The following is a 26,932-nucleotide window of genomic DNA, read 5'->3' as shown; positions in this document are numbered from 1 at the left end:
AGCAGGGAATAGAGAAATGACTACATGCAGTAGGGAATAGAGAAATGACTACATGCAGTAGGGAATAGAGAAACGACTACATGCAGCAGGGAATAGAGAAACGACTACATGCAGCAGGGAATAGAGAAATGACAACATGCAGCAGGGAATAGAGAAACGACTACATGCAGCAGGGAATAGAGAAATGACAACATGCAGAAGAGAATAGACAACATGCAGCAGGGAATAGAGAAACGACTACATGCAGCAGGGAATAGAGAAACGACTACATGCAGCAGGGAATAGAGAAACGACTACATGCAGCAGGGAATAGAGAAACGACTACATGCAGCAGGGAATAGAGAAACGACTACATGCAGCAGGGAATAGAGAAACGACTACATGCAGCAGGGAATAGAGAAACGACAACATGCAGCAGGGAATAGAGAAACGACTACATGCAGCAGGGAATAGAGAAACGACTACATGCAGCAGGGAATAGAGAAACGACTACATGCAGCAGGGAATAGAGAAACGACTACATGCGTGCTGGTCCCTAACAAAAATTTGAAATGAACGATTTAACGTACATTTATCAACAAGGTTTCCAGAGAGACATAAAAGCTAGCAGAGATCTTCCACCCTCTGATTATAAGAACTCCATCTTAGATGACTGTTATTAGTGACTGCCCACGGAACAAGGGGCGTCTGCCCTCCTGTTCTAGTGGTCCAAGTCTAAGATGTTGGTTGCTCCCGTGGGAGACCCGGGTTCATATCCCGTGTGTTACACCCGGTCCTGGAGTTATGGTAATGGAGACATGCATGGCGCTAGCTGCTACTGCTGGGGATCTGCTGTGTGCCTGCCACGCCCGGGCCACCACGCTAGCTTGTATTTATAATGGCGCTCGCCGCTGTGCGTGGCAGAAGATAGCTTGTTGGAGGCTGAGGGACCTGCCACATCCGTCTCTGTCAAGAGTCCCGCTGGGCCACTAATACCTCTTAAACACTCCGCTGCAGCCTGCCGGCAGACAGCTCAGTCAGGACCCCCCACAGCACGACACGGCTGCCTCATGCACTGCTTGTCCCGGTCTACAGACCTCTAACCCCTCCCACTCCCACTCATGAGTTCTCGCCTTTGCATTTAATCCTTAAGAGTCTATTGACACATAACAACATAATTAAAAAAATCCCCATCAAAAAAATCTGTCAGTTTAAGCTCGAGAGAGATCAGGTTTTTGGCATTGACTTCGTCTCAATCCACCGCATTCGCATCAGTGGGATACCGAGCTACAGCGGTCTTCTCACGAAAACGGTTATAACGTCCAAACCGTTTCAGCTACTAACTATTATGACCACTCTATGGAAAGGGGAGACTGAGGAGCACGGACGAGTTCCAAGTGTCACGGGACTCGTCTGAAGGTAACCCATACAAACGGATGGAAGTATTTTTGTGTCAACAAAAAATAAGGGGTTAAATATGTCTCCAAAAAACATATTTCCTGAGATTTCTTACACTACACTTACATAAACATTTTAGAACACCTGCTCATTCAAGGGTTTTTCTTTTCTTTTTTACTATTTTCTACATTGTAGAATAATAGTGAAGTCATCAACACTATGAAATAACACATCCGGAATCATGTAGTAACTAAAAAAAGTGTTGAATGATAATATATTTTATTTTTGAGATTCTTCAAATAGCCACCCTTTGCCTTGATGACAGCGTCGCACACTCTTGGCATTCTCTCAACCAGCTTCCTGAGGTAGTCACCTGGAATGCATTTCAACTAACAGGTGTGCCTTAAAAGTTCATGTGTGGAATTTCTTTCCTTCTTAATGTGTTTGAGCCAGTCAGTTGTGTTGTGACAAGGTAGGGTACAGAAGGTACAGAAGATAGCCCTATTTGGCAAAAGTCCAAGTCCATATTATGGCAAATAATAAGCAAAGAGAAACAACAATCAAATAAGCAAAGAGAAACAACAGTCTATCATTACTTTAAGACATGAAGGTCAGTCAATAAGGGACATTTCAAGAACTTTTAAAGTTTCTTCAAGTGCAGTTGCAAAAACCATCAAGCGCTAGCTAACTGGCTCTCATGAGGACCGCCACAGGAATGGAAGACCCAGAGTTATCTCTGCTGCAGAGGATAAGTTCATTGAAATTTACCAGTCTCAGAAATTGCAGCCCCAGTAAATGCTTCACAGAGTTCAAGTAACAGACACATCTCAGAATCAACTGTTCAGAGGACACTGTGTGAATCAGGCCTTCATGGTTGAATTGCTGCAAAGTAACTGCTACTAAAGGACACCAATAAGAAGAAGAGACTTGCTTGGGCCAAGAAACACGAGCATTGGACATTAGACAGGTGGAAATGTGTTCTTTGGTCTGGAGTCCAAATTGGAGATTTTTGGTTCCAACTGCCTTGTCTTTGTGAGACGTGGTGTGGGTGAACAGATGATCGCGTGTGTATTTCCCAACGTGAAGCATGGAGGAGGAGGTGTGACGGGGGTGCTTTGCTGGTGACACTGTCAATGATTTATTTAGAATTCAAGGCACATTTAACCAGCATGGCTACCATAGCATTCTGCAGCGATACGCCATCCCATCTGGTTTGGGCTTAGTCCCACTATAATTTGTTTTTCAACAGGACTATGACCCAACACACCTCCAGGCTGTGTATGGGCTGTTTTACCAAGAAGGAGAGTGATGGAGTGCTGCATCAGATGACCTGGCCTCCACAATCCCCCGACCTCAACCAAATTGAGATGGTTAGGGATGAGTCGGACCGCAGAGTGAAGGAAAAGCAGACAAGTGCTCAGCATATGTGGGAGCTCCTTCAGTACTGTTGGAAAAGTATTCCAGGTGAAGCTGGTTGAGAGAATGCCAAGAGTGTGCAAAGCTGTCATCAAGGCAATGGGTGGCTATTTGAAGAATCTCAATATAAAATATATTTTGATTTGTTTAACAATTTTTTTGGTTACTACATGATTCCGTATGTGTTATTTCATAGTTGTGATGTCTTCACTATTCTACAATGTATAAAATAGTAAAAATTAAGATAAACCCTTGAATGAGTAGGTGTTCTAAAACTTCTGACCGGTAGTGTATATCTCCTAGATATAAGACAGACACTACCAAACCTTATTCCTGGTGATTTATTTTTTGGCTGTCTTTTTTTGCCGTTTATGAATGTGTCATTGAATGCGTTTCTATGGGCTATAGTTGTAAATTCCAAATTCAATATTTTATCAAATAACCTCAAAAAATCTAATTCAAATAGCGAAATGATCCATTGTATGACCATCTTAAAACAATTCCATATGTTAGAATAAGTTTAGTGAAAGTTGGAGAAGTATTTGTGCACTCCAGATTTGTTTGACCTTAGAGTCCAATTTGAAATAGTATAATGTATATTAGCAAGATCATAGATTAACACTTCTCAGCAAAAGACATTCATACTCGAAAAAGCATTGTCATTTGCTTGCAACATACAGTAAATAGACTAAATCTGGTTTTATGATCATAGATTAGCTTCAAGTGCCTCTGTGTCCACATCAGCAACAAACTAACATGGTCCAAGCACAACAAGACAGTCATGAAGAGGGCACCACAAAACCTATTCCCCCTCAGGAGACTGAAAGGATTTGACATGGGTCCTCAGATCCTCAAAAGGTTCTACAGCTGCACCATCGAGAGCATCCTGACTGGTTGCATCACTGCCTGGTATGGCAACTGCTCGGCCTCCGACCGCAAGGCACTACAGAGGGTAGTGTGTACGGCCCAGTACATCACTGGAGTAAAGCTTCCTGCCATCCAGGACCTCTATACCAGGCGGTGTCAGATGACACCTAAAAATTTTCAGACTCCAGCCACTCAAGTCATGGACTGTTCTCTCTGCTGCCGCACGGCAAGCGGTACCAGAGCGCCAAGTCTAGGTCCAAGAGGCTTCTAAACAGCTTCTACCCTCAAGCCATTAGACTCCTGAACATCTAATCAAATGGCTACCCAGACTATTTGCGTTGCCCCCCCTCTCTCTCTTTTACACCGCTGCTACTCTCTATTGTTATTATCTATGCATAGGTAACTCTACCTACATGTACATATTACCTCAATTAAGCGGTACCCCCCGCACATTGACTGTTATAGTCTCGCTAATTTATTTTACTGCTGCTCTTTAATTACTTGTTACTTTTATTTCTTATTCTTATTTATTTAATTTTTTAACTGCATTGTTGATTAGGGCCCTCGTGAGTACGCATTTCACTGTAAGGTCTACACCTGTTGTATTCGGCGCATGAGACTAGTACAATATGATTGGGTGATATTCTTCTCGTGAGATGATAATGGATTAATTTAGTAGCCATTGTTATCAGAGCAATGTAGCAATACAGTGATGTACAGGTAATTGACAAAATAGGGAGTTGGGCCACAACAAGCCACCAGAACAGTTTCAATGCACCTTGGCGTAGATTCTACACATGTCTGGAACTCTATTGGAGGGATGCGACGCCATTCTTGCACTAGAGATGTTGTGTTGTACTGATGGTGGTGGAAAACGCTGTCTCAGGCGCCACTCCAGAATCTCCCATGTGTTCAATTGGGTTGAGATCTGGTGACTGAAACACACACACACAGACGCATACACACACACACATACACTTTAAACCCCCTCTGCTCCTTTGAGACCCCTCATTGAAAGTCACTGAGATCTCTTCTATCATGGTAGCCAAAATAATGAACAACTGGGCATTTTTATAATTAACTTGGAGCCATACCTGTGTGGAAGTACCTGTTTTCAATATAATTTGTGTTCCTCATTTACTCAAGTGTTTCCTTTATTTTGGAATTTACCCGTATGTAATTGACTAGTTAGCAGCTCTGTAGATCTAGATCATTATAGGTCGTAGGTCACCTGAGGCATGTCTATAAGCTCTGTCTGGAGTGTCTGTCTGCTAACTTACTGAGCAGAGGTGAGGCAGAACAGGAACTGCTGTTACATTACTAGACACCTGTTTATTCCCATTCTGAGCAACCAAGCAGACAGAGGGGGAGGGATAGAAGGGGAGAGAAGGAGAGATAGAGACAGCGGGTGTTATAGAGACAGAGCGACAGAGGGCTTTATAGAGACAGAGGGTGTTATCGAGACAGAGGGCTTTATAGAGACAGAGGGTGTTATCGAGACAGCGGGTGTTATCGAGACAGCGGGTGTTATCGAGACAGCGTGTGTTATAGAGACATAGAGACAGAGGGCGTTATAGAGACAGAGGGTGTTATAGAGACAGGGGGCGTTATCGAGACAGAGGGCGTTATCGAGACAGAGGGCGTTATCGAGACAGAGGGCGTTATCGAGACAGGGCGTTATCGAGACAGAGGGTTATCGAGACAGAGGGTGTTATCGAGACAGAGGGTGTTATAGAGACAGAGACAGAGGGCGTTATAGAGACAGAGGGCATAATAGAGACAGAGGGCATAATAGAGACAGAGGGCGTAATAGAGACAGAGGGCGTAATAGAGACAGAGGGCGTTATCGAGACAGGGGCGTTATCGAGACAGGGGCGTTATCGAGACAGGGCGTTATCGAGACAGAGGGCGTAATCGAGACAGAGTGCGTTATCGAGACAGAGTGCGTTATCGAGACAGAGGGCGTTATCGAGACAGAGGGCGTTATCGAGACAGAGGGCATAATAGAGACAGAGGGCGTTATCGAGCGAGAGAGACAAGGGGTGTTATCGAGACAGAGGGTGTTATCGAGACAGAGGGTGTTAACGAGACAGAGGGTGTTATCGAGACAGAGGGCGTTATCGAGACAGAGGGCGTTATCGAGACAGAGGGCGTTATCGAGACAGAGGGCGTTATCGAGACAGAGGGCGTTATCGAGACAGAGGGCGTTATCGAGACAGAGGGCGTTATCGAGACAGAGAGCGTTATCGAGCGAGAGAGACAAGGGGTGTTATCGAGACAGAGGGTGTTATCGAGACAGAGGGTGTTATCGAGACAGAGGGTGTTATCGAGACAGAGGGTGTTATAGCGACAGAGGGCATAATAGAGACAGAGGGCGTTATCGAGCGAGAGAGACAAGGGGTGTTATCGAGACAGAGGGTGTTATCGAGACAGAGGGTGTTATCGAGACAGAGGGTGTTATCGAGACAGAGGGCGTTATCGAGACAGAGGGCGTTATCGAGACAGAGGGCGTTACAGAGGGCGAGACAGAGGGCGTTATCGAGACAGAGCGCGTTATCGAGCGAGAGAGACAAGGGGTGTTATCGAGACAGAGGGTGTTATCGAGACAGAGGGTGTTATCGAGACAGAGGGTGTTATAGCGACAGAGGGTGTTATCGAGACAGAGGGTGTTATAGCGACAGAGGGTGTTATCGAGACAGAGGGTGTTATCGAGACAGAGGGTGTTATCGAGACAGAGGGTGTTATAGCGACAGAGGGTGTTATAGCGACAGAGGGTGTTATAGCGACAGAGGGTGTTATCAGAGACAGAGGGTGTTATAGCGACAGAGGGTGTTATCGAGACAGAGGGTGTTATCGAGACAGAGGGTGTTATCGAGACAGAGGGTGTTATAGCGACAGAGGGTGTTATAGCGACAGAGGAGTGTTATAGCGACAGAGGGTGTTATCGAGACAGAGGGTGTTATCGAGACAGAGGGTGTTATCGAGACAGAGGGTGTTATCGAGACAGAGGGTGTTATAGCGACAGAGGGTGTTATCGAGACAGAGGGTGTTATCGAGACAGAGGGTGTTATAGCGACAGAGGGTGTTATAGCGACAGAGGGTGTTATAGCGACAGAGGGTGTTATAGCGACAGAGGGTGTTATAGCGACAGAGGGTGTTATAGCGACAGAGGGTGTTATAGCGACAGAGGGTGATATCGAGACAGAGGGTGATATCGAGACAGAGGGTGTTATCGAGACAGAGGGTGTTATCGAGACAGAGGGTGTTAAAGAGAGAGAGAGAGAGAGAGAGAGAGAGAGACAGAAGGTGTTGTAGAGAGAGACAGAGGGTGTTATAGAGAGAGAGAGAGAGAGGGTGTTATGGAGAGAGAGAGAGTGGGTTGGGAGCGAGAGCAACCGGGAAAGAGAAAAGGTGGGTAGGAGAGCGAGACATGGAACGAGAGCGCGAGGATCCCTTTAATTTCGCAGTCAGCCAAGCCATCCACACAATCACCTTCTGTTAATTCTATCTGCTACATCAATTAAATTGTTTGTAGAAACTAATTGAATGTGGCTTAATCACACATCTTAATAGCTTTGCACGCTTCGATCTGGCTGTTAATTCCAGCAATAAAATGAAATGAGAATGAGGAGCGCTAGCTGGCTGGGTAATTAGAGAAGAGGCAGGGGAAGAGATGAGTGCTTTATGGCACTGTGATAAAGGAAAGGAGAGAGATTTAGAGATGATGGGGGGGGGGGTGCACCCAGTAACCCAGTAAAAGGCCGAGCAGAGCGCAGAGTTCTCCTCATTGATATCTGCTGATATCAATGAGTTTCACCTTGGCTTTCCTTCATCATCCACTTGGGATGGTGATGTTGTTTTAAATCCAAATCAAATGACCAAATTGAAAGAGAATGACTGTTTGCGTTCATTAGTCTACTCATTAAGCCTCTAAAAGCCAACTAGCTTGTGAGGCAGCATGAGCACAGGTGATACCTAATGTTCTGAAACTTCTCTTAGCTGTCGATCAGTCACTTTTGGTACTTTTTTATTTTGCTTTGAAGTGGATGAACGATATATGTCATATCATAAAACAAAAGTGAAAAGTTATTTCTTGTCAGCTAATGGGGGCAGTTTGCGTTTTCTTTTTTTTTAATGAAATATCCACGTTTTAGAGTAATGACATTGACTCTGTGTGTTTTTTGTGATGCTTGTGTGTTCCAGGACTACATGCAGAATGTGCACGGGAAAGAGATTGACCTGTTGAGGACCACGGTCAAGGTGCCAGGGAAACGACCACCCAGAGCAGTCACCACTATCGCCCCCACCGCCAGCCCCAAGACAAACGGGCTGACCAAGGACCGCAGCACCCTGCAGCTGGGCGTAGGCACCACAGGTAAGAGGGAATGCCTAGTCACCACACTGTGGGTCCATTCTAGACCTCTGTACCAGATATGGGTCAAAACATATGTCAAGCTAGCTTTGATTTAGATTACATGTTATAATAGAACAAATAAAAGAATCCCAAAAGCTTGAAGCACACCTCAAATACTTTGAAGACAAATGTACACTATATATGCAAAAGTATGTGGACACCCCTTCAAATTAGTGCATTCATATGTGGACACCCGTTCCTGACAGGTGTATAAAACCGAGCAATCAGCCATGCAATCTCCAAAGACAAATATCAAATCAAATCAAATTGATTTATATAGCCCTTCGTACATCAGCTGATATCTCAAAGTGCTGTACAGAAACTCAGCCTAAAACCCCAAACAGCAAGCAATGCAGGTGTAGAAGCACGGTGGCTAGGAAAAACTCCCTAGAAAGGCCAAAACCTAGGAAGAAACCTAGAGAGGAACCAGGCTATGTGGGGTGGCCAGTCCTCTTCTGGCTGTGCCGGGTGGAGATTATAACAGAACATGGCCAATATGTTCAAATGTTCATAAATGACCAGCATGGTCGAATAATAATAAGGCAGAACAGTTTAAACTTGGAGCAGCAGCACGGCCAGGTGGGGACAGCAAGGAGTCATCATGTCAGGTAGTCCTGGGGCATGGTCCTAGGGCTCAGGTCCTCCGAGAGAAAGAAAGAGAGAATTGGAGAAAGCACACTTAAATTCACACAGGACACCGAATAGGACAGGAGAAGTACTCCAGATATAACAAACTGACCCCAGCCCCCCGACACATAAACTACTGCAGCATAAATACTGGAGGCTGAGACAGGAGGGGTCAGGAGACACTGTGGCCCCATCCGAGGACACCCCCGGACAGGGCCAAACAGGAAGGATAAATATTGGCATTCAAATGGCGTTACTGAAGAGCTCAGTGACTTTCAACGATGGCATCTTTCCAACAAGTCAGTTCATCAAATTTCTACCCTGCTAGAGCTGCCCCGGTCAACTGTAAGTACTGTTATTGTGAAATGGAAATGTCTAAGAGCAACAACGGGTCAGCCACGATTGGTAGGCCACACAAGCTCACAGAACAGGACCACCAAGAGCTGAAGCGGGTAGCGTGTAAAAATCATCTGTCCTCGGGTTGCAACACTCACTACCGAGTTCTAAACTGCCTCTGGAAGCAACGCCAGAGCAAGAATTGTTCGTCGGGAGCTTCATGAAATAGGTTTCTATTGCCGAGCAGCCGCACACAAGCCTAAGATCACCATTCCCAATGCCAAGTGTTGGCTGAAGTGGCGTAAAGCTCGCCTCCACTGGAGCAGTGGAAACGCATTCTTGGGAGTGATGATTCACGCTTCACAATCTGTCAGTCCGACAGACTAATCTGGGTTTGGTGGATGCCAGGAGAATGCTGTAAAGTTTGGTGGAAGAGGAATAATGGTCTGGGGCTGTTTAGGCCCCTTAGTTCCAGTGAAAATCTTAACGTTACAGCATACAATGACATTCTAGACTATTCTGTGCTTCCAACTTTGTGGCAACAGTTTAGGGAAGGCCCTTTCCTGTTTCAGCATGACAATGCCCCCGTGCACAAAGTGAGGCCCATACAGAAATGGTTTGTCAAGGTTGGTTTGGAAGGACTTTGCTGGCCTGCACAGAGCCCTGACCTCAACCCTATCAAACAACCTTTGGGATGAATTGGAACGCCGACTGCGAGCCAGGCCTAATCGCCCAACATCAGTGCCCGACCTCACTAATGCTCTTGTGGCTAAATAGAAGTAAGTCCCCGCAGCAATGTTCCAGCATCTAGTGGAAAATCTTCCCAGAAGAGTGGAGGCTGTTATAGCACCAAAGGGGGGACCAACTCCATATTAATGCCTATGATTTTGGAATGAGATGTTCGACGAGCAGGTGTCCACATACTTTTGCGCATGTAGTGCATTTTGGACAAACTGAGAAGGTAGAAGTTCCCCACTAATGACTGAAACAGGGTCAGATATTCCTCCTAATGGTCATGGCCAGGTTTGGGATTAAGGTCATCTGATTTTAGGTTTGCGGTTATAGGAACAACTTCTACCTCGAGTCAAACCGCAACCAAGCACGGTGAACGACCACAGACCAAGTCATTTGCAGGATATCAACTGAATAGCTTAAGCTAAGCAACCTGATGCCCAGTCCAACTGTATGTAAGCCTCTATCGACTTCATGTCCAGTCCAACAGACAATCAATAGAGGTTCTTCAATGGACTGAAAGAGACACCAGGGACACTAAAGTATTCAGAGGAGGGGTTTCACATGAATACCATTCACTGCCCAGAGGATACAATAAAGTATGCTGCTAATAGGTGGATTTAGGTATATAATATTTATTTTGTTGCTGTAATTGTGTGAAAGCTCTTTAGATTATGGTACAGTGTCATAAAATGAGTCCCTACAAGCCAATTGTCTCAATGTATGATTTTTCATTATGCAGATGAGCCAGCACAATATAAAAACAATGATAGGATTACTGAAGGAGTGCTTGTGAGGCTATTACATTCTACCTTCAATTACTAAATAGGGAATTGATGAATGAGATCCCCGTTAAATATAATTAATTTGTTTATAATAATTCATTTCAAAGAAAAAACAAGATTTATCCATCGAGGGACATTTTATTTTGTCCAGATGTAATAAGTTTGCTGTGACCTAAATTCCATCAGCCAAGTTTGTATGTAATGTCACAGGAACAATTATCAGGTTGGGGCTTGACTTGCGTGTCCTGCCAATACCAATGCCTTCCTTCCAGTCCACACGGGGCCTATAAATAGACATAGCTGACCGGTTGGATGGCTGTCTACGAGGGTGCCTGCTCTGCTCTGGCAGCTAGGCCCAGAGAGGCGAAGAGAAGCCAGTGATTCTATTTAGGGGTTAGGATTAAGAGTAATTAATACTAATTAGCAGAGTGGTCCCCAGAGGGGGGATAGACGGGAGGGGAGGGTAACGAGGGCGTCCTCTATCGGCCGAGGAGTGGGGTCCATGTTACCTCCTGCCATGGCTGTAGCTAATTGGAGTGTGCAGTAGTGGAAAAGACAGACCAGACAGCAGAGAACACTTGTGGCCCAGCCCTTTCTTATTTTGTTGGGTCCTGGCCAGGATTTGAACATCAGGACCCCTCTGGACCACATTAATTAGTCAAATGGTAGAGAAGATATAGGAGTTTACAGAGTGAAGGATAGGGGGTGGAGGTCAAGAGTTAACCTTCAGGATAAAAGTAGAGGAGAAAAGAGCAGAGGTGTCCCGTATCTGTAGGAGGGAGAGGGGAGTTAGGGAGAGGAGAGATAGGGAGAGGAGAGATAGGGAGAGGAGTGGTTCTGGGGGCTGGAAAGAGGAAAACCACAGAAAATTATTTTGTCTTTTATAATGAATTCTTATTTTTCTCTGACAATTTTACTGAATTTGCACAGGTATTTACACCCCCACATTTTGCCCTCAGAACAGCCTCATTTCGTCAGGGCATGGACTCCACAGGGATACTGGCCCATGTTGACTCCAATGCTTCCCACAGTTGTGTCAAGTTGTGTGGATGTCTTTTGGGTGGTGGACCATCCTTGATACACACAGGAAACTATTGAGTGTGAAAAATCCAGCAGCATTGCAGTTCTTGACACACTCAAACCGGTGCGCCTGGCACCTACTACTATACCCCGTTCAAAAGCACTTAAATATTTTGTCTTGCTCGTTCACCCTCTGAATGGCACACATACACAATCCATGTCTCAATTGTCTCGAGGCTTAAAAATCCTTCTTTAACTGGTCTCCTCCCCTTCATCTACACTGATTGATGTGAATTTAACAACTGACATTATAGCTTTCATCTGGATTCACCTGGTCAGCCTATGTCATGGAAATATGTTTTGTCCACTCAGTGTAGTTTCACTCTGCTGTAAATACAGAGCTAGTAAAGGATATCTTTGTGACACCCCATTCTAGAGGTTCAATTTTTTTTGCATCCTGGGAGGGAACAATACGAGACGATTTGCGTTAATCTCCACTTAGGGGAGAAAGGTTACAAATCACGGCAGGTCTTCTCCCGTTTGGAGCACCCTCTCCTCTCCTGGTGCGATCGGCGTGAGTTTGATTTCATTAGGCATGCAATTGATGAAGGGAACAAAGGGGTAATTTGTCATTCATGGCATCTGAATCGCAACCCTGTCTTTGCCTTTGGTAATTCATTCACTTCCATGGATCTAAAGACCTTTTATAATCACAGGGGGTGGAGGGAGGAAGGGAGGGAGGGAGATGGGAGATGGAGAGAGAGAGAGTAAATGAATGAACCCATGTGTCTATGAGTGAAAGAGTGTGCAAGCTTAATTCCTTTTCCTCTCTCTGAGTGTTCAGCGGAACCGTTTTAAATATGATCCTCTCCGTTAATACGCATCCAATGGTGTCACCCACGACAGATGCATTGTATCAAAGTATTAATGAGGCCCATCAGTTTTAATCAATCGTATGGGCGGCAGAGATGTACTGTCTGTGGGGAAGGCGCAGGGAGGGGGTGGTGTGTGCCTGTGTTTTGCTCACGGTACAACTCCTTCCTTATACATTGTAAACCACTCTTCCTCTTGCTCTGGGCTACACATACATACAGTCCAACCAGTGGGCACGGACTGACCACCACCACAACCATGCCTCTGTCTCACTGGCCACCAGCCCGGTGCGGGTGTGGAGGCTGGGGCTGGCCCCTAATGGTTCCTAAAGAGGATGAGGCTGGTTGTGGAGGGGAGGATAGTTAGATGACAGGGCTGAGACATAAAGGGGGGTGTGGGGTGGTGGCGGGTGGGCGGTCAGACAGGCGGTGTTAGTGAGTAGTGATAGTGATGATAGTGGTGGTGGATTGCCCGGCCACAGCCGTTGATGATGTGCTGTTTCTTTCCTTCCTTTCCTCCCTCCCTCCCTCCTTCGGTCTCCCACATTAGCATTAATGCCTCGTTATCCTTCTACTTGTACATAATGGCAACAACTCCCCGGTTGGGTCAGGCCTCGGCGTCACGACTCATCAGCCCTCTGAGGGCATGCATGGTCGCGCCGGCCCAAAGAGAAATGAGAGTCAAGACGACATTACCGCTACCGCCGCTCTGTAGCTACTCGCTAATCCATCGCTTCTACTTAGCTAACAGCCACAGCAAGAGCCAGCCCTGCTGCTGCTGCTCCTATTCAGCATGGAAACCACTCCTTTTCTCTCTCTCCTACACACATATATTTGTGAAACGAACATGTCAAATGAACATATTTCTATAATTGTTTTAAATGCCGGTATAGGCCTACATGATCGCTGTCGAGTTTTTGGACATTTCTATGAACTTTCAGGCGTTTACTAGCAATCTTATGCTGCTTTCACATAGAATTGATGGTATTTTGCCTGTAAAAAAAAAAGGGCAATGTTTATATGACCCCCTTACAAACAGGCCCATTTTTACCTCATTCTTGACTGCATTCTCTTTTTATACCTCCCGTGCGCATGCCGGCGAATAGTGGTTGTTGTGGTGTGCCGATGTGGTTGGCCGTCTATATTAATAAATCCATTATTCATTCATTTATGCAGGTCCTAAGAAATATTCTAAAACGAATAAAATGTATTTTCAAATAGAATGGCATATTTTGAGTTGAAATTATGTTACGTCCAAATGAATTCAATCAATAGTTAATTATTTTGTTCATTAACCCTTTGACACGTACCACCGAACGAACGGGTTTGATCATTAGAACATCCAGCGCTAGAGCTAGCCACACCGTTTTTTTTTTTCACAGAAACATGTTGCACAAACACAGTCCTTACAAAGTTATGTCCTGAATGTGACCAGTTTATTTTTGGATGCAATGTTCAGACATACATAGAAGTAGAGACAGCATAACACAATCATCCGAACCGGAAAATGTAGGCTACATAGGTCCTAGCGCTAACTGAGGAAAGATTGACATAACACCAGCAGTCATATTTAGCTAACTCTCGGCTGACAGAAACCACAATATGAATGATCGAACAGCAATTACTATGTACAATTCATCACATCATGGGTGAGCTCATCATTGCTTGAAATAATTGAGTAAAACACTTTTTTTTTTAAAATCTAAAGTAATCCATCCGATTATGAGTAGTTTCTGCGCACCACCATGTTTGTTTTTTTCGTGTCAACCAAAGATAAGAAGTGGAGACTAGATGAGTTTGGTCTGTTTGCAATATGCATGTTGAAGGGGTTCTGTCGTCTACGATCATTCACTTCCCTTCATTCACTTCCGCAAGTTTACTCCGGAACCATTCCTTCACCTCATTATAACATCTTTGGTCTGACAGATGTTTACGTGACACCCAGAATTCATTGTATAATGTCAACAAACATGGCGCCACACATAGCTGGCAAGTAGCTAAGCATTTGCTCATCATAATCAGTACAGCCTTCAAAAAATGATTTTACACACATTCATAGGTGTCCATTACAATCAGAATGCATTATTTGTCACCGGTACTTGAAAACATGTGAATAAAACTGTAAATACATGATGCTACATAAATACATACGTACTGTATGCTACAGTAGACACAACAACAAAATACAGAAAATAAGGCACTTACTTTGATAGGAACGCACACATGTTCAAAGTTATTATTTGAAAGTTAAAAAAAGAATGAAGGCAATGTGAGCATCAGACAGAAAATGTGCTACGAGGAAAACGTTTGTGCAAGACTGCGCAAATGTCTGCATACTTGATCTGCGGAAACACTGTGGAAGTGCTTTGGCTCTCCTCAAAGAGAGAAGTTTGTCCCGCTCAGTAAAACTGAAATTGTCCGCAACAGTGAAATGGGCTACTTCTATGTGAATTAATGAGGAGGTGGAACACAACTCAATTCCAACTGTTGTTAGAAAATAAAACTTGAAATTGACAAGTTGAAACAGCCTATAGATTAATAGCAGACAGCACTGTCCTGTTACGTAACAATCACATTTTGGAACAGTGAGTGCATTCTGACATCACGTGCATAAAACAACTCACGCTGGGGCGACCGTTAGAGATATTTGGAACTCACGCATGAAAAGGTTTAAACAGACAAGACACACTTACCCCGATCACAGTCAACGCACATATATTTTGAAGTAAGAATATAATGGAATACACATTTATTTTCCCACACAACTTGTGTCACGGGAACGTGTGGTACCGCTGTCACCCCTTCGGGTTTTTGGAGTTGCCTATACTCGATCGAGCAAAAATAATAGTCCTACACTTGATTTGGGCTACAATATTGCCAGCTAAATGTTTCTGGTTAATGATAGATGAGCAAACAAAATTTGTAATAGATGAGCTATACCACCTCCACTTATTTCCCCAGCCAGAAACCAGTTAACCAAATCGCTATACAGAGGGTGATTCAGTGAAACAAAATCACATTGATGGAGACCAGTCAGTAAAGTCACAGGCTTTTGTTCGGGAGTAGGCCTATTCTACTAAACAATCCACTTGTTCAACTACATAACATGCTATCAAAATGCTGTAATACAATAGCCAACCAGACAAGATGATCACAAGCAGCACTCACCTCAACTTAGCTAACCGTACCCCATTGTAGCCTAATACAAACGGCGATTCAGTGAAAACAAAAATCTGACATTGATAGATTTATAAAGACGAGACCACACGCTTTTCTCAAAGCAGCACGATGGCGTGCTGTCCTAATCAAAACGGTGCTGAAACTATCATCTAGGTGACCACAGGTGGGTAGGCTATTGCTTCAAATTTATTTCAACGATTGGATGACTTTGGGAGGTTCAGTAAGCAACAATTTGATACATGCCTACAAATGCATTAGCCTACTTTATTCCAATATTTTCGTCATTCCGTGATATTTATTCCCACAGTAATTATTTTTGGATGCATCCAATTATGGTTAAGAAAACAGTGCATGCTTATTGGGGTTCTATGCAAAAATATGTGAGAAGTGGCATGCCTTGCAAAATGTAGAACTGGCAGGAGGATGGTTATTGGCGCTGCTTAGCAACCATGAAGAGATTAAGACCATAGAGCGTGCCAGTGCCATCTCAGCATTATGGCTACATTTATAGTAAGCCGTAGGCAGAAGTTTACCAAAATGATTGCTTGGTCGTTAGGCAGAAATGCAAGTTTAGGCTTTGATACCAGCAGTACCTTTGACATGTAAGGAAAAGGCGGGAAAAAGTAGGTGGTATGGTGAAGTTCACAGTTGCAAATGAGAACTTGTTCTCAACTAACCTGGTTAAATAAAGATGAAATAAAATGTTAAAAAATTTAAAAAGTTGGCGGAAAAACATATTGGTATGAAAGGGATATGTTTCTTCTAAATTATCACAGGAATTACAATTATGATTTTATTTTGTCGCCAAAGTTTTCCCCAAAAACCTTTTCAGGAGTTTATTTTTGTAATGACAGTATTTCTACAGTACAGTGCCTTCAGAAAGTATTCATATTCATTGTGTTAGAGCATGAATTCAAAATGGATTTAAAAAATCTACACACAATCTACCCATCTACACACAATACCACATAATGACAAGGTGAAGACATGTTTTTATAAATGTTTGCAAATGTATTAAATTAAATACAGGAAGATCTCATTTACATAAGTAGTCACACCCCTGAGTCAATACTTTGTAGAAGCACCTTTGGCAGTGATTACAGCTGCGAGGTTTTTTTTATTAATCTCTAAGAGCTTTGCAAACCTGGATTGTACAATATTTGCCCATTTTTGTTATTTTTCAAATTCATCTAGCTCTGTCAAGCTCAAGTTGATTGTTAATGATTGCTAGACAACCATTTAAGTCTTGCCGTAGATGTTGAAGCTTATTTAAGTCAAAACTGTAACTAGGCCACTCAGGAACATTCAATGTCGTCTTGGTAAGCAACTCCACTGTAGATTTGGCCTTGAGTTTTAGGTTACTGTCCTGTTGCAAGGTGAATTCGTCTCCCAGTGTCTGTTGGCAAGCAGACTGAACCAGGTTTTCCTCTAGGATTTTGCCTGTAGGCTTATATATAGCTGTATTTTGATTCTTTTTTATCCCAAAAAATTCTCTAGTCTTTGCCGATGACAAGCATACACATAACATGATGCAGCCACTAACATGCTTGAAAATATGGAGACTGGTACTCAGTTATGTGCTATGTTTGGGGCAAATCCAACACAACTCTTTGTATTCAGGACAAAAAGTTAAGTTCTTTGCCACATTCTTTTCCACATTCTTTTCAGTATTACCTAATATTTTTATTCTGTACAAGCTTCCTTATTTTCACTCTGCCATTTAGGTTGGTATTGTGGAGTAGCTATAATGTTGTTGATCCATCCTCAGTTTTCTCATATCACAATCATTCAACTCTTAACTGTCTGAAATCTCCAGCAACTGAGTTAGGAAGGACGCCTGTATCTTTGTAGTGACTGGATGTATTGATACACCATCCAAAGCCGAATTAATAACTTCACCATGCTTAGAGGGATATTCAGCTTCTGTTATATTTTTACACATCTACCAATTGGTGTCTTTCTTTGAGAGGCATTGAAAAATCTCCCTGGTCTTTTTGGTTGAATCTGTGCATGAAATTCAATAATTGATTGAGGGGCTTGCCATAACAAAGGGGTTGAATATTTATTGAATCAAAGACATTTCAGCTTTACATTTTTTATTAATTTAATGAAAATGAGACAAACAATATTCCACCTTGACATTATGGGGCATTGTGTGTAGATCAGTGACACAACATCTCAATTGAATCCATTTTAAATTCAGGTTGTAACACAACAGAATGTTGGAAAAGTCAAGGGGTGTGAATTCTTTCGGAAGGCAATGTACCTTGTGTAAATTCCGCCTATATAAATAGCCAGTTGAATAGCTTTGACAGGTAATTGGTGTGTGATTGTCTCAGGATAGTGCTGTATTTCATTACTACAAACACTTACCTCCAGACATTTACCAATGGAGAATGGACGGCTGGAAACAGTGCCCGGGGCAATACAAGTTAGGTAGGTTCACCCACAATGTGCTACAGTACATGTCTGAGACAGAATGACAAAATGAACATGGAGATATGCTGTATTTTTTCTTGACGTGGAGGTGGAATAACCCATTGTTTCTTGACGTGGAGGTGGAATACCCCATTGTTTCTTGACGTGGAGGTGGAATACCCCATTGTTTCTTGACGTGGAGATGGAATACCCCATTGTTTCTTGACGTGGAGGTGGAATACCCCATTGTTTCTTGAGGTGGAATAGCGCATTGTTTCTTGACGTGGAGGTGGAATAGCCCATTGTTTCTTGAAGTGGAGGTGGAATAACCCATTGTTTCTTGACGTGGAGGTGGAATACCCCATTGTTTCTTGACGTGGAGGTGGAATACCCCATTGTTTCTTGACGTGGAGGTGGAATACCCCATTGTTTCTTGACGTGGAGGTGGAATCCCCCATTGTTTCTTGACGTGGAGGTGGAATCCCCCATTGTTTCTTGAAGTGGAGGTGGAATACCCCATTGTTTCTTGACGTGGAGGTGGAATAACCCATTGTTTCTTGACGTGGAGGTGGAATACCCCATTGTTTCTTGACGTGGAGGTGGAATACCCCATTGTTTCTTGACGTGGAGGTGGAATACCTCATTGTTTCTTGACGTGGAGGCGGAATACCCCATTGCCAATCAGGAAATGTGTATGGTGTTAGAAAGTAGAATGTTCTAACATGGATACAGAGTGCACCATTTTTTACATTCACAACAACATCACCAGAACCACAGAAACTGATTAACAAGGCAAAAGTACTTCTGCTAGGATTTTGATGTTTTCATTAGATATTTTCTTAGTGATAGTACACAGGCCAACAACACATTCTAACAAGTAGTATGACTCTTGGCCTTCCAAAAGGGGACTTTCTCACCCCGCTAAATAAATACGCAAACCCTGCTTGGATTCATATTTAAAATTCAAGTAACAATCATGTCTAATTGTCAAATGTGATGCTAATGATTAATGAATTAAACATGTATTCATCAATTAGTCCCCACAGAGTATACCTAGACCATTCCTGCATAAAGCAGCGGATAATGTAATTACACTGGAGCTATAATCAGCTGGTCGCCTCAGGGGAGAACTCTTCTCTATCTGCCCCATAGAAATAGTATTAGCACACCTATTAGACTACAGTATCATATGTCTTGTCAAAATATCAAAGGTTGTAAATGTTGTTTTTCTGTTCTGCTTTAAAGATGCACTATGCAGATATCGCTCTGCCATTTTCTGGTTGCAAAAATTAGAATAGTTTGCATAATTTCAGTTTATTGGAGAAGACAAGCAAGTAGAAAATAGTGTAGAGAATCATTGTACTTTCTAAACCGCTGTCAAATATCTTTTCCATAACCAAAAGTATTGTATTTTCAGCTGTTTGAAGCTGGTGTACAAAACTGAAAGTTAAAAGATGCAAAAACTAAACGTGAGAACAGGAATCATAGAAATAACACACTTAGAACAGATCTAGCACTTTTTAGATTTGTTTTCAATGAGAATGATAGATCTTTAACTCACATTTCTATGCGAATTTAGTCATGTCGCCCAAAAAGTTAACTTCAGATTTAAAATTGTCAATCATCCCAGCAAACCAAAATTGGTTTTGTGAAAGTTCCAAGAACATTCGTTAGGTTACGGCAAATGTTCCCAAAACACAAAAACTGTTCAGATGTGCTGATTATTACAAATCTGCTATTTGGTTGCGAAAACATTTGTTTCTAGAATGTTCCCATAACACATGTTTTTATGTAATTTAAAGGTTTGTAAGACATTTCTTTAGGTTCCCACAACACAAAATCTGTCCAGTTGTGATGACATTCTTGCAATGTTTGTATCCGGGTGCACAAAACATTCCCTCAATGTTCTTAGAATGTTATTCCTATGCTCCCAGAATGTTATTTCTATTTTTTGTTTTGAACAGTCCACGGAGGTTCCCTTAATGTGTTAGGGATATCTTACCGTTGAGGAAGTTAGTTGTACAACACTCCATGTACTGTAGAAACATATATGGCAATTATTTGGAATTGCATGCCATTTTATTAGACATTTATTGTACATTCCTGTGCCACTGGGATGGGACTAACACCAAAATAAATGTGTTGCTTCATAGCCTTTGTCTTTCAAAAGGTAGGATAACTAAATCTAGAAAAACAAGTATCCTCTATTGTTGCTTACCCTACCAATCCTGTTTACAGTGTATACTGTACAGTTGGGAGGTTTTGACTTTTATTTTCCCGACAAACTTGATTTCAGAAATCATATTAAATGATTGCTTGGCAGATTGCGGTAAGGTGTACATACATGTGCATATGTACTAAGACATACATTGCTGTGAAAAAGTATTTGCCCCCTTTCAAATTTTCTCTACTTTTGAATATTTTTTGATACTGAATGTTATCAGATCTTCAACCAAAACCTAATACTAGATAAACGGAACCTGAGTGAACAAATAACACAACAATTGCATACTTATTTAATTTTTTGCATAAATAAAGTTATGCAACCCCCACTGCCCCTGTCTGAAAAGTAATTCCCCCCCCTTACACTCAATAACTCGTTGTGCCAAATTGAGCCGCAACGACTCCAACCAAACGCTTCCTGTAGTTGTTGATCAGTCTCTCACGTCGCTGTGGAGGAATTTTGGCCCAGTCTTCTATGCAGAACTGCTTTAACTCTGTGTCATTTGCGACTAACCGGTGTCCCCTTCACAGAGTCAATGTGAAGGGGACACCGGTTAGTCAAGGTAATTGAGGTAAGATGAACATGTAGGTAGAGTTGAAGTGACTATGCATAGAAATAAACAACGAGTAGTAGCAGCATAAAAGAGGGCGGTGGGGCACCACATGACAAGGTCTCTGACCTCCTTCCTATAGGCTGTCTCATCGTTGTTGGTGGTCAGGCCTACCACCGTTGTGTCATCGGCAAACTTAACGATGGTGTTGGAGTCGTGCCTGGCCATGCAGTCATGAGTGAACAAGGAGTACAGCAGGGGACAGAGCACGCACCCCTGAGGGGCCCCTGTGTTGAGGATCAGCGTGGGAGATGTGTTGGTGCCTACCCTTACCACCTGGGGCGACCTGTCAGGAAGTCTAGGATCCAGTTGCAGAGGGAGGTGTTTAGTCCCAGGGGCCTTAGCTTAGTGATGAGCTTTGAGGCCATCCGATTTTAGTACAAAGGGAAATCCACTAGAAACATTAGGATCCTGGTGGCGCACTATACTAAGTAGCCTACAGCATTGGTGTAAAGTAACTAAGAAAGAACTTAGAACTTTGAAGTGCTACTTTATTTGTTTTTTTGGGGTATCTGTACTTTACTTTACTATTTTTATTTTGGAAAACTTTTACTTTTACTCCACAACAGTTCTAAAGAAGTATGTACTTTTTACTCCCACATATTGACCCAGACACCCAAAATGCTCTTTATATTTTGAATGTTCAGGCAGGACAGCAATATGGTCCAATTCACGCACCTATCAATATAACGCGTTGTCATCGCTACTGCCTCTGTTCTAGCGGACTCACTCACCTACCGGCAGGGTAGCTTAGTGTTTAGAGCATTGGACTAGTAACTGGAAGGTTGCAAGTTCAAATCCCTGATCTGACAAGGTACAAATCTGTCGTTCTGCCCCTGAACAGGCAGTTAACCCACTGTTCCTAGGCCGTCATTGAAAATAAGAATTTGTTCTAAACTGACTTGCCTAGTTACATAAAGGTAAAATAAAAAACACGACTACTGCGTTTGTAAATTATGTCTGAGTGTTGTATTGTGCCCCTGGCTGTCCGTAAATATATATTTTTAATGAAGTGTCGTCTGGTTTGCTTAATACAAGGAATTTGATGTGTACCATTTCCTTTTACTCAAGTATGACAATTGAGTGATTTTTCTACCACTTAAGTACTTAAGTACATTTAACACCAGATACTTTTAGACTTAATGTTTTTTTCAGAACCAATTTAACTGAATCCAGACATGATTGCTGAAAAATGTTTAGGGAACGTTATTGGAACAATCATTTCATAACATCACATTGTAACTTTTATAAGAGTAACGGGGAAAGTTTCCCTGCATAGAGATCCTACAAAATCTAAGCTTCCCTGCTTGTTGATATAGGTGTCTCGGATGACATATCCATTAATGTTATCAGAACATTCCAGTAATGTTTTCTCAGAACCAATTGAATTGAATCCAGACATGAATGATTAGGGAACGTTATTGGAACAATCATGTCATAATGTCACACTATAACTTAATGAGAGCATTGTGGGAATATTTCCTACTTGTTGTTATGGGCGTTTTTTAAAATAATATCTCCATCAACATTAGCAGAATGTTCCCGTAATGTTTTCTCAGAACCATTTAGATTGCTCTCACAGTATGTTCTAAAAACATTACTGCTATATTGTGTTATTAAAATACTTGGAAACCTAATGAGAATGTGTGGGGAATGTTCTGTGGTGGATGTCATAGATGCTGTGCACATAACATTCCAAGAATCTGTCATTGTAAAAATGTATGTATGGAGAAAAAAAAAACATTTTGTTGATCAAAAACATTCTTGGGATGTTAGGGAGGTGACCAAGAACCCGATGGTCGCTCTGATGGAGCTATATAGTTCCTCTGTGGAGATGAGAGAGCCTTCCAAAAGGACAACCATCTCTGCAGCACTCCACCAATCAGGCCTTCGTGGTAGAGTGGCCAGACGGAAGCCACTCCTCAGCAAAAGGCACATGACAGCCCGCTTGGAGTTTGCCAAAAGGCACCTAAAGGACTCTGACCATGAGAAACAAGATTCTCTGGTTTGATGAAACCAAGATTGAACTCTATGGCCTGAATGCCAAGCGTCATGTCTGGACTAAACCTGGCAGCACCCCTACGGTGAAGCATGGTGGTGGCAGCATCATGCTGTGGGGATGTTATTGAGCGGCAGGGACTGGGAGACTAGTCAGGATCGAGGGAAAGATTAACGGAGCAAAGTACAGAGAGACCCTTGATGAAAACCTGCTCCAGAGCACTCAGGACCTCAGACTGGGGCGGAGGTTCACCCTCCAACAGGGTAATGACCCTAAGCACACAGCCAAGACAACACAGGAGTGGCTTTGGCACAAATCTCTGAATGTCCGTGAGTAGCTCAGCTGGATCCCGGACTTGAACCTGATCTAACATCTCTGGAGAGACCTGAAAATAGCTGTGCAGCAACACTCCCCATCCAATTGGCAGAGCGTGAGAGGATCTGCAAAGAAAAATGGGTAAAACTCCCCAAATACAGGTGTGCCAAGCTTGTAGCCTCATACCCAAGAAGACTTGAGGCTGTGATCACTGCTTCAACAAAGTACTGAGTACTTATGCAAATGTAATATTTAAAAAATAATAATAATATATATATATATATATACACTTGTACAATATTATATTTTTGCTTTGTCATTATGGAGTATTATGTGTAGATTTGATTAGGAAAATAAACTATTTTGTCCATTTTTGAATAATGCTGTAACGTAACAATGTGGTAAAAGCCAAGGGGCTGAATATTTTCAGAATGCACTGTATATTAAATATACTAATAATACTAAACACTGTTCGATGATGGCACCATTTTCCAGGCGAATTTTAAGGCATTTTGTTCTAATCTGTTGTAATCTGTTCTATCCTGTTCACTAAATGTGATGATATTTCTCTCACTTACAGTCTAGAAAGTTACTTTTTTTTATAAATGTTTCCTGGGGTTCGAACTCCCCTTCCTCTCTTTCTTCTCTCCAATGCCCTGATTTGGGGATGCTAATTCAGCCAGCACTCCCCAGCATGGTTCCCCCTCTCTACTCCCTTCTTTCGCTGCAATCCCTCCCTCCCCTCTGGGACCTGAAGATAAATATTCCCGGGCCCAACAAGATAAACACTGATACTAATTAGACATGATTATGTGAATTTGATACACTTATTACTCCCGCTAATGAGAAGGACGTATTATCCTAACAAGAGCGCAGCGCCGCTTAGTTTACTTTACACACGGCACACATTACAGTATATCTAGCAACTGTTGTTGTTGTTAAACCTCAATCAAACATTGTTTTTAAAAAATATATAAAGTCTTGTAATTGTGAAATAAAAAGGCCCTGCCGTGTGTGCTGTTTGTCAGTCATCTTATTACAATTAATAAAATAAATATAGGACTTTTACCGAAACAAAGTTTTTGACTGCTATAAGTCTTTGCTTTGAGTAGATTAAGTCTGTTGCTAAATTATTGCTTCTAGTCTATCATTTTTTTGGGAGAATATCCAGCGGAGATTGTAGTATACTTGATTACTCTCTTTGTTTTTTGTACAGCCTCAGGAGTAGGTTGTATTGTTACACTTTCACTCTATTATCTCTAGTTGGGCTTCATGTGTGTGGTAACAAACTCTCATGGGCAACTTTTATAGTATGTATTTATTTATTGCACCTCTGACAATAAAAACCCATACTTGATAAGGCTGTTGATTTACTGATGAATACCATGTAGATAATTTACCTAATCAACCAAGGAGGACTTATTTTGGTTATTTTGATTTGTGAATTAGTGTCGGGAATAGTTAATTAAGTTAAGTTTTAATTGACATCATTTTGTTGCAAAAGAAAATCATTATTATAAGCTTAATTTAATAAATGTACTAAAAAATAAATATATATACACTCTAGATGAAAATATGCATTCTGTGGAACTATAGCTATAACTGTAGAAGAAGTCAAGTCAGGATCTATTGTGTTGTGTGGCTGTGAAGACTGGAACAGGAGGGAAGGACCCCACACTGCGCTGCCTATCCCATGAATTAGTAAAGGGAGGCAGGCAGGGAGGCATCCGTGGCTTGCTTGATTGGAAGTCGGTGAGAAAGAGGGGACCTGCCTGCCGACGGCGGGAGAGATGGATGTGGCAGTCAGAAGGATGAGGCGAGATAATTAGCGATCAGTGTATCTTGTTAATTAAGGGCTAATTAGAGACCGAGGCAGAGGGAGAGGGGGAGATGAGGGGAGGCAGACGGGTTAGGAGGGTTTACACATGTAACACAGAGAAAGAACACAAGGAAGGTGGCGGCAGCATTGTGCAACTTTACTATGCTGGATCATAGCTTTCACCTGGACTCACCTTATCGGTCTGTGTCATGCTTTATCCACTCAGTGTATGTGGCTTGTTTGATGCAACATACACTTGGATTTACAAAAGAGACTTCTAACTTCAGTGAAATGCACCTCCATGTACAGGTATGCATTACATTATTTTAAATTCTCTTTCTCTCTCCCTCTCTCTCCAGGTGCGCCCCATTCTAACAGCAATACATCCCTCCAGTCAGAGCGTTCGGTCAGCGGAGGAGGCCTGGTGGGCTTCGGTGGCAGTAAGGACAGCATGCACCAACGCTCCTTCTCTGTTTCCAGTGCCGATCAATGGAACGAGGCCGTCATCAACACCAGTGCAAGCACCGGGGCCGGTGAGACTGACAAGTACCCCCCCCCCTGCCCTCTACCTCCATCCTTTCTCCTTGTTTTCTACCCTCATTCTATCTTCCTCCTCTCCACTCCCATTATTTTCTCAATGAAGTCTCAGTCATTCAATGTAATTGAAATAGACAGACACACAATGAACAATAGAAAACATCCAGAACAGATCTGGTGCAGTCATATCAGTGTTGGTACAACAGCTGTGCACGGGGTCGAATTCATTAGGCCACACTGTAACAAAATGTTTTGCAACAGAAAGCTAAAATGAGCATTTCTTATTGGGCAAGTTCAGGTAGTCCCTCCTTGTTTCAATCAGTTTTCGTCCGTTTGGTGCCTAATAAATAGGACCTGGAATTGGTGGAATATAACAAAGCTTGTTTTCGTAATGAGGTGATCAGGGCTTTGGGCGCTGTGACTTTTTCGCATATTGTTATCTGACAGAAGCGAAAGACGACGGCGGAAGAGAGGAAGTGAGCGAAGGTTATTTGCCATCCCGGCACCCTCACTCCGCTCCCTCCCCATCATAGAGCCTTGTCAGCGCACTTGAGTGAAGTAAAATAATACATTCCCTATGCGTATCGGCTCCTCTCTCTCTCTCTCTCTCTCTCTCTCTCTCTCTCTCGCTCTCTCTCGCTCTCTCTCGCTCTCTCTCTCTCTCTCTCTCTCTCTCTCCCCCCCCCCTCTCTCCGCAATAGGAAAATGAATGCTTTCCGGGGTACCATTCATCACCAGTTATTTCCCCTCTCTTTGTGGTTGGCAGTAAAAAAGCACTTAAATGCACATCAACAGAATAACAGTCATTTCCATGCATGTTTGCACTCTGCTAGTTCTCATTAGTGCGGTTGCGGCGGCGGCCCTCTCCCCACGGGCTCCCAGGGGCCCCGGCAGTTTAAAGAGCGCTCTTTACGAGCGCTGCTGGAGTCCAACGCTGCGTTGCGCGTACGGCCTCGTGGTTCCGCAGACGAGCCCCGTCTCTCATTTGGAACTGCCAAACGATCAATTCTGCCTGGACGCAGGAAGGCAGGCACTTCTATCATCACCCACTACCCCTCTCCTCTCCCATCAGCAGCATGCCCAAAGCAGAATTACTTAGAGGAGAGAGCGTGGTGGGGTCCTCTCAAATAAATGTGTGGCTGTGAGTGTGTGTGTGTGCGTGCATGCATATTTGTGTGTTTTCGCATGTATTTTTGTGTCTGTACTCTAGGCTACATGCGTTGTGCATGTTGTTTAGGAGAGAAGCACGTGTCTGGTGAATGTGGTGTGTGAATGTTGATGTGATTTGTATATGTGTATTGCCAAACACTGTGCTGTCATCCCAATCTATGGACACTCTACTTACTAAACAGCCAGCTAAAATCTATTTCCTTGTTTAGTAAAC

At 42.9% G+C, this 26,932-nt stretch overlaps 1 protein-coding gene across 3 annotated transcripts in view; it reads left to right on the top strand.

The window, feature by feature from the left end:
- LOC112226803 (arf-GAP with GTPase, ANK repeat and PH domain-containing protein 3) overlaps positions 1–26,932 on the top strand; it is a 236,502-nt gene that overhangs the window by 145,798 nt on the left and 63,772 nt on the right. For all 3 annotated transcript variants that reach the window (XM_024391364.2, XM_024391363.2, XM_024391362.2), the window contains exons 11-12: positions 7,864–8,035; positions 25,371–25,544. In XM_024391364.2, the coding sequence (XP_024247132.1) occupies positions 7,864–8,035; positions 25,371–25,544 (346 nt within the window). The remainder of the gene's footprint in view (positions 1–7,863; positions 8,036–25,370; positions 25,545–26,932) is intronic.

This window comes from Oncorhynchus tshawytscha, linkage group LG28 (assembly GCF_018296145.1).
Source record: "Oncorhynchus tshawytscha isolate Ot180627B linkage group LG28, Otsh_v2.0, whole genome shotgun sequence".
Taxonomy (NCBI): domain Eukaryota; kingdom Metazoa; phylum Chordata; class Actinopteri; order Salmoniformes; family Salmonidae; genus Oncorhynchus; species Oncorhynchus tshawytscha.
Note: the sequence above shows the minus strand (reverse complement) of the source record. Positions and strands in the feature narration are given on the sequence as shown.